We start from the raw sequence: 9299 nt of genomic DNA, 5'->3' as shown, positions 1-9299 counted from the left end.
TTCTCTCAGAGCTCTCTCAGCCAGGGTGTCTGTTGTGGGAAGGGGAAGGGAAAGGAGATTGTAAACTGCTCTGAGACTCCTTCAGGTAGTGAAGGGCAGGATATAAAACCAACTCTTCTTCTTCTTCTTTGTAACTCCCACGTGAAACTGTCTTATACTGAATTAGATCCTTGGTCCGTCAGAGTCAGTATTGTCTACTCAGACTAGCAGCAGCTCTCCAAGGTCTCAGGCAGAGGCCTTTCACATCACCTACTGCCAAATCTTTTAACTGGAGACACCGGAGATTGAACCTGGGACCTTCTGCATGCTGAGCAGATGCTCTGCCATTGAGCTGCAGCCCCAGCCACCCAATCCAAGCCTGCCTTGCCGTGAAGTCCTGAGAAAGATCTCAGCAAAGCCTGGGTGGCTGCCACGCATGCAGGAAAAAAATTGGATTAATCAGGGCCCTTTGAAAGTCCGTACAACAATGTTTAATCACACCAATTAATTAGCTTCAGGTTTAATGATTACAAGTAAGATATGGTTCAAAGCATAGCACACAATCAGAGAAACAGCAGGATTTGGGAGCCATACATACCTGAGCATTTCCCCCAGTCTTAGCACGTATCACAGCCACAGAGCTCTCTCCCTATGCTATGCATAGAGATTTTGGCCCTTTCGATATCCCAGTTCAAGTTAGAGTCACTGGGGCAGGGGCCAGAAGGCAAGAGATTGAATAAAAGGTCCCCCAACTGCCAAGTGTTGACAGCTGGACTTTGTAAGGGCTAGTTCTGAAGCTGAATCCAGCACACACAGAGCTTCAGAGTTGTGCCTGCCAAGGAACAAACACCATGTTTAGCCCAATAATAGAAGAAATGAGAAGAGACATTCACAAGGAAGCATCCTTTTTTTTTTTTTCCATAATACTTTATTCAACAACTGTCAAAAAGTTACAATAAACGTAGGCATTTGTCAAATATTGTGTGGGGATCCGAAATTGGAGTCCCGGGTTGTGCTCCGGCGGCCATTTTGTTTTCCGATCGTGGCGCACCCGGTTCAAGTCGCGTCGGGATTTCTCCGGCCAAAAAAGAATGTAAAAGCTTTGAGGACGCCGGATAGGTTAAGCGCGTGCTCACTCCTTTTTTTCCCATAACCTGGACAGCAATTTGTACGATCTTTGTTTAAAGATTTAGGAATCAAGGGGTCCGGTCGAGGAGCTCGGCTTCTATGCGTCCGTCTCCATGCAGACCGACGCTCCGCCCCCTTCCACAAGGAAGCATCCTTCAGCCTTGTTTACTTGGTTAGCCACACTTGAACCTCTTTCAGAGGCCAGTGACTGGGACTGTTCTTTTGAATGGGGGCCCCAGATTGGATGACATGGAAGATCTTTGAATGGATCCCCAAATAGAAACCACGGGAAGACACCAGTTTGGGATCTGAAGCACTGGAAGAAGGAGGAAGAGATCCATTCCTTTTCCCCAACTTCAAATCCGAATCCACCCCCACCCTTGACCAGATGTTCTTTCCTTCACTTAACTAGAAATCTGTCTCTAGTTTTGGCCTTCGGTAACCCTTTTCTAAGAATTCCAAGGTTGTTTTAGCCATCATCAAATATACAACAGCAAAGATCTCTCAGGCTGTCTATGGAAGTGGTGCTGAAACACTGGCTGAGGCTGCACAGTTTTACCCCAGGGCTTGAATTTAACCGCACTCCCTACAGATAAGTTGGAAACAAACAGCTGGTGCAAAACATAGCCCTTGGGCCACAGAGGGTGGAAAAGCCCCAAGCTAAATGCAAATAGCAACCACAGTGCCCAATTTAATTTATTGAAGTAGTGAGCCTGTACACATTCTGAGCATGCCCACTTGAATCACACCTGAAGAGCTCTGAAGCGAGAGGTAGAAAGGAAGGAATAAGTTATGACATTGTTAGGAACGTGCTGGCAGAGAGCTGCCTCCCAGCCAAGATGTGGCAAGAAGGAAAGCTTGAGGGAAGGCCCCTGGGAATGAAAGAGGAGGGCCTTCAAAGCAATTGTAGAAGGGAGAAGAGCTCCACACAAACCCATTTCTAAGGGTCCACCACTGGCATGTAAATGCATGAAAGGAAGAAGTGCCTGGATGCCCTATCTTCAGGTGTGATGTCAGGAAGATTTAATGGGATTTCACACTCAGATTGACTCTGTAATTGTGGCAGCAGTAAAATTGACTCTGTGGATCATATTTTGCTTGATTGTCCCACATTTTCAGCTCTAAGTGATTAACTGATCTCCTCTTTATTTAATCAGGAATTCTTCTCTCCAGAAGCAAAACCAGGGGTCATTTCGTAGAAAAGGAGCTGCAGGAGCTCATTAGCATAACTTATTAGCATATGCCACACCCCCTGACATCACCGGAAGTGTGCACCAGCCCCTCTGACAGGCAGAAGCACCTGGGATCTGTTCTTTCCCCCCTCTCCCTTGCCTTCGTCTCCAACTCGGGTGAAGGAAAAGTGGAGGGGGAGGATCTCAGGCGCTTCTGCCTGACAGAGGTGCTGGCGTGCCCACAGCCAGCCTGGGTGAATTATAGAATTATAGACTCATAGAGTGGGAAATTAAAAGACGCCTGCTCCTTGGGAGGAAAGCGATGATGAACCTAAACAGCATGATAAAAAGTAGAGACATCACCCTGCCAACAAAAGTCCGCATGGTCAAAGAAATGGTATTCCCAGTAGTCATGTATGGTGGACTATAAGGAAGGCCGAGCGCCGAAGAATAGATTCTTTTGAACTGTGGTGCTAGAGAAGACTCTTGAGAGTCCCTTGGACTGCAAGAAGATAAAATCAGTCAATCCTAAAAGAAATCAACCCTGACTGTTCCCTGGAAGGCCAGATAATGAAACTGAAGCTCAAATACTTTGGCCACCAAATGAGAAGGGAGCACTCACTGGAGAAGACCCTGATGCTGGGAAAGATTGAAGGTCAAAGAAGACGGGGACGGCAAAGGATGAGATGGTTAGACAGTGTCATCGATGCAACGAACATGAAGTTGAGCAAACTTCAGAGGACAGCGGAAGACCGGAAGGCCTGGCGTGATCTGGTCCATGGGGTCGCGAAGAGTCGGACTCGACTGTGCGACTGAACAACAACAACAAAAAGACCATTCCAAGCATTAATTGGTGTGGCACAGCTGAAGGCCAGGGTGAAAACCTACACCCTAGGCATTTAAAAAGCCCATTTTAATAAACATTTTAAAATTGCATTATTCAGAAACCAGTGGGAGAACATTCCAATCTACCAGGACGCTCTGTTCAGATCTCAAGACTCCCCCATTCCTTCCAACAAAAGAACTGTAGCACAGTGGGATCCACTCATTTCATGAGGCAATGGCCTCCAGTCCACAAACAGCTTATATAAGTGCAATCAATTTGCAACCAACTCATGGTGACCCCAGCAAGGGATTTTTCAAGGCAAATGAGAAGCAGAGGTGGCTTGCCAGTGTCTTCCTCTGACTGTTGATACTTTGACGTCTGATGTTCACAGTTGTTTTTTTTTAAATTCTGTTTGTAACTTCAGACTGTGTTTATCATTATTTAGTTTATCATGACCCTATATAAAGACCGGTTTGCTTTTTTAGAGGAGGAATGGGACCGTATTCTTACTAAGGATCCCAAATTGTTACAGAGCCATGTCTCAAATGAGGGCACAGACTGGTCACAGCTGTTGTTTTTACGAAAATTAAACTAATGTTACATGCGGCTTCCCTGACAGAATATTGTTATGCTGATAAAATACCCAGAGGTTTACGCATACAAAAAGGGCTGGCTTTATTTGTGGAGAATGAGAACTTTAGAAAAGAAAATGGACAGCAATTTTAAATAAATGTTCTTATGATCTCATGCTGCTTAGTATGGATCAAGTTGACATTGGAACTACTAGAATGCAAATAGAGATCATAGAAGTTGAAACTAAAATTAAAGGGACAGTTACCAGTGAACTTTTTGATTCTAAAATCAAGAAACTAGAAGAATTATTACCGTTTGAAAAAAAAGACTGGGAAAATTAAAATAAAGACGTCTGAAAGGGATTTAAAGGATTATTCAAATGATAGAGTATATAAGTGGATGTCCAACAGGGAAGGCTTTAAAAGAAACAAGAAAGTAGCATACTCAGATGCAGATACCGTGGAAGAGGGAACCTCATATAACCTTAGAGAATGAACTAATAGAAGACAAAATAGCTGAAAGGGATTTAAGGATTATTCAAATGATATAAGTGGATGTCTGGATGTCCAACAGGGAAGGCTTTAAAAGAAACAAGAAAGTAGCATACTCAGATGCAGATACCATGGAAGAGGGAACCTCATATAACCTTAGAGAATGAACTAATAGAAGACAAAATAGGGAGATTTTTTAAAAATACTGGGACCTAAAGAAAGTCAGGAAGAAGAATTATTGGTGAATTTGTCATCTAGAATTATCAGTGAGGAAGCGAGATGCCTACAGAATTTGGGATTGGGTTTTGTACCCACCCCACAGTATCGACCATTTCAGACAAGGGACTGATATTTTAAAATTGATTCATATGTTAAAATTAAAAAAAGGTTTTTTTGGAACCAATGATAAACAAACAGAGAGAAATGTCTTTAGGAAAATATCCACTTTTGTACCGTCCATCTGACAATTGTGAACCCTGCCATTGTGACTTTTGAAAAATTAATAAAGATATTACACAACTAGAAAGAGCTAGGATTTTTTTGTAATTATAACCTTACATATAGTGATCTACAGATTGTAAAAAAACTTGGCTAGTGACCGAAATATAGTGATTAAATAAGCCGATAAAGGTGGGATCATAGTTATAATGGAATATGGAGACTACAAAAAGGAAGTGTATATAGGCAATTAGAAGATCAACGCTATTATAGTAAACTTACAGATGATCCACCTGAACCTATTTTACAATTTATCAGGGTTACAGTCAAAGAAGCTTTCTCTTTTGGATATATAGATGCTTCATTACATAATTTTTTGATTAATGACAAACCATGTATGCCACTTTTTTATGTTCTCCCAAAAATTCATAAACCGGACAGACTTCCTAAAGAAAGACCAATAATCTCTGGTTGTGGTTCCATATTAGAACTGTTGTCAAAATACCTGGATTAATTCTTACAACCTTTTGTTTCAAAAAGCCGATCTTGTTTAAAAGATACTAAAGATTTTATATCAAAAATAGAGGGACAGACAGTCACTAAGGAGACAGTTCTATTAACCCTCGATGTCTCTTCTTTATATACTAATGTCCTGTTAGAAGAAGCTAGGACCATAATTGAAACCCTTTTGGAACGGGATATACAGAGTCTCATTTTTTTGATGGACATTACAGATATAATTTTTGGAAAAAAATATTTTAAATGTGAAGAGCAGTTTTATCTACAGACCAGAGGACTGGCAATGGGCAGTGCAGCCACCTCATCTGTAGCAAGTCTCTTTATGAGCTCTTTTGAAGATATGTTCATCTGACCCTAATGTGAACCCTTTTAAAGATAGCATAGCGCTTAATTTTCAATTTATAGATGATGATTTCAGTTTTACTAACAAAAATAAAATAGAGCAATTCATTACATGGATTAATACTCTCCACACATCTGTAAAGTTTATTGGTAATTGCCATGAACACAAGATTAACTTTCTAGACGCTACTGTCTTTAGAACAATGGAGGAAACGTTAGCAGCTAGAGGCTATAGTGAAGCCACAGATAAGAACAGTTATTTACACTTTGACTCTTCCCACGTCCCTCATCTATATATATATCTATATATATAAAAGAAAGTCCCCTCACCATAAAATCAACGCCCAGGCCAAACCGCTGGACCTAGAAACACGAAATTTGGGGAGAGCACTCCTACCATGACGTAGATGCTCACTAAGAAGGGATTTTTAGAAATTCGACCCCTAAGTGAGTCAAAAGGGGTAAAATGTGCTCCCCCCATTGATTCCTATGTGGCTGCCAGGCTGCTGCCTGCTTGCACACTCTCCCCCCACACTCTCTGATTGGTCAGCTGCAGAGTTCAGTGTTCTGAGGTTAAAAAAAACAGTTACAGGGGACTACAGAGAGCTAATGACAGTTGAGGAAATCAGGAGTGGCCAACTGCCTGTGAGCATGGCCGGCCCGAGGTTTTTTCATGCCCTAGGTGGGGCTAGCTTGTGGCGCCCCCCCACCCAAGAGAGACATGGCTCGCCCAGTCACCTGGGGAGTTCATTGCGAGTTTTCTAAACAAATGCCCAAACGAGACACAACAACCGGAGGCTGGAGGCGGCCTGACCTCGCAGGCAACCTGGAGGAGCTGTCAAAAAGAGCTGGGGGGGGAACGAAAGATGGGGATTCTTCCCCCAACCAAAAGCTCCAGCTGCCCTTTTTCTTCTGCGCCTCCACCCAGGGTTCCCCAAGGAGCACTGAATGGATGCCGAGTGACCGGGCACTACAGCCATTTGAGAGAGCGCTGGAAGCTGGGTGCGGAAGGGAGGGAGGGAGCGAGGGCAGTGCGGAGAAAGGCCGGCTCCAGGAAGACCGAGGGGGGAAAGAAGGGGAAGGTGTGCGGCGAGGCAGAAGTGGAGTAACCAGGAGTGATGGCCGAATCACACTGCTGGGCACTAGGCTCCATACCGCGCAAAATAGAGAGACAGGGAAGTGTGTGTCCGTTCCTGAGAATGTGTGTTAGCGTCATTGTCCCATTCCCATTTGGGCAAATGACTGGCTAGCAGAACTCCAGTCTGGGACCAAAATCTGGGAAGAAAGGGGACCATTTGGTGCGCCTTTTGAGGATGCTGGTGAGGTGCGAAAGGGAAAGGAGCATCTTCAAGGGACTCTTGAGCTTTGCGCTGGGCACCCAGGCCAGCTTGGATTTAGGGCATTCTTTTTCTTGGGCAGGATCCGGCCTGGAGCACTAGCCAAGCTAGTCTAGCCTTCTCCAACCCGGGGCACGGGGGGGCAGCAGAAGCACAAGAGCTTCTTCCTCGCTGACCCATTGTCATGCGGTGGGTGGGCGAAGAGGCGGCAGTGGCCAGGGCGCGTGGCTTGAGCTTTTGGTGGGGGGAGGGTGGCTCAGTCCAGTGCCCTTATGATGCCCCCGCAATCTAGGAGAGAGTCTAGCTCGCCTAATCAGCAAGCTGGCCCTGCCTGTGAGGTGAAACAAAGCTGCTGGCCCAGCCTCCCTATGGCTTCAAGCAGCTGCCTGTCAGGTGTAGGAGAGGAGGTGGGATGCTTACAGCTGCCGGGGAGGTTTGCTCAGCAGAATTGCCTTAGCCCTGCTGCTGGCCCAACCTCCCTGATGCCTTTAGACATAATCCCCCCAACACCAGACAGGCGGGTGTCTGTCAGGTGTAGGAGCAGGACCTGGGTACTTTAATCCATCAGGGACGCTGCCACAGCTTGATCACCTTAGTGATGCTGCTGGCCCAGCCTCTCTGATGGCTTCCAACACACTCCCCCCACCTCCTACACCTAACAGGCGGTTGTCTGTCAGGTGCAGCAGCGGTTGCAGGGTGCTTAAAGGCATGAGGGAGCCTGCCCCAGCAGTCTACAGTGAGATCCTTCCGTAGAGAAAAAAAAGAGTTTGTATGTCTCACTTCATTTTTTACACTACAATCTTCTCCTTTAGAATTCCTACAACAAATGTTACATTTAAAATTTCACATCATCAGTATTTATGGAACTTAAATACCGTAGCGAAGCACGGGTATCAGGTTAGTATTAAATATAACTTCCCTTTTGGACAATTTTTAAGAATTAAAAGAAATTCAGCTAGGGACTGATTATATTAAGGAGTGTTAGAAACTGAGTTGGCAACTTAGAAATAGGGGATTCCCAGAGTCAATTATTCGTAGTGTGTCTTCAAGAGCGAAAAGTGTTAGTAGGGAAACTCTATTGGATAAAAAATAGGAAGAATAAAAGAAAAGGAGGTATTTGGGGGGCATTGGACTATACCCCTTTAGCAATGCAGATTACGAATATAGTCCTCAAACATTGGTATATATTAAGAGACTAGCAGTAAAGCCCGTTGTGAAAACAATACAACGAGATCTAGAAAGAGGCTCTGGGGGAGTGCTCTGGCTTTGGGCAAGCAGTGTCAATTTGCTGTGGTGACCTCAGCAGGGTATAATGACAGAGTCCACTGTTTTCTCCAGAGGAACTGATCTCTGCTACCTGAAGAGCAGTTGTAATTGTGAGTGATCTGTAGCCCTCACCTGGAGATTGGCAGCAATTGTTACCCAGGACAAAATGGCTGGTTTGGAGGGTGGAGTTGGCAACCCCATCTCCTTCCCAGCTAACCATCAACCTACCATTATCTGCCCCTTTGACTTCAGCTGACTTCTGCCCTCCCTTCTGCAGAGCAGTTGTAATTCTGAGTGCTCTCCAGCCCTCACCTGGAGATTGGCAACAATGGTTCCCTATGAGGGACTGACTGGTTTGGAGGGTGGAGTCTATGGCAGTGTACCTGTCTGAGGTCCCACCCCTCCTCAAACCTCACCCTCTTCAGGCTCCATCCCTCAAATCTCCAGGAATTTCCCATCTGGAGTTGGCAACCCTATCAGGACTGGCCCCAATGTGTTTTCTCCCAAAGGCCAAAGTAGGTGACAGGACCAAGCTTAGTTGCCTACCAACAGGCACTGAGGGGAATGTAGGGTTGCCAGCTCTAAGGAGGGAAATACCTGGAGTTTTGGGGGGTGGATTCTGTAGAGGGCAGCATTGGGCGGAGCGGAAGGACTCAGCAGGTATAATGTAATAGGGTCCACCCTCCAAAGCAGCCATTTTCTCCAGGGGAGCTGATCTCTGTCATCTGCAGATCAATTGTAACAGTGGGAGATCTCCAGCTCCCACCTGGAGATTGGCAACCCTAGGGGAAAGTCAGCTGCACAGCAGGGGGTTGAAGAGAATGGTTTGATGGCTGCTGGGCCAAGATTGGCAACAATAGTTCCCCAGGAGCCCCATCGTAAATGCACCAAACAATTCCTAAAGATTTTCCAAAACACTACTCTGTTGATAAATTGCAACACTTTGAATTAGCACCAAAGCTTTAAGAGCTCTCCAGCTGTCACCTGGAGACTGGCAACAGCTTGTCTGGAGTGTGGGCAGTATGGCATTGTATCTGTCTGAGGTCCCCCTCTTCCTCCTCCTCCTCAGACCCCACCCTCAGCAGGCTTCATCCCTAAAATATCCTGGAAGTTTCCAACCTGGAGTTGGCAACCCTATGTCCTGGAGTTCCAACCTGGAGTTGGCAACCATCAGCCAACGTTTATCTGCCTGTCTGTCTTTACAAACCCCCCCCCACACACACACACA

General features: G+C 45.4%; 1 protein-coding gene across 1 annotated transcript in view; it reads right to left on the bottom strand.

The window, feature by feature from the left end:
- Nucleotides 1-681: 681 nt before the first annotated feature.
- The window catches only part of LOC107108807 (complement component C6-like), a 50560-nt gene continuing 41942 nt past the window's right edge, over nt 682-9299 (bottom strand). Inside the window, exon 15 of the mRNA XM_015409327.1 lies at nt 682-811. Within this exon, the coding sequence (XP_015264813.1) occupies nt 682-811 (130 nt within the window). The remainder of the gene's footprint in view (nt 812-9299) is intronic.

Source organism: Gekko japonicus, unplaced genomic scaffold, assembly GCF_001447785.1.
Source record: "Gekko japonicus isolate JY-2015 unplaced genomic scaffold, Gekko_japonicus_V1.1 scaffold650, whole genome shotgun sequence".
Lineage (NCBI taxonomy): Eukaryota > Metazoa > Chordata > Lepidosauria > Squamata > Gekkonidae > Gekko > Gekko japonicus.
This window is presented reverse-complemented; position numbering and strand designations above follow the sequence as displayed.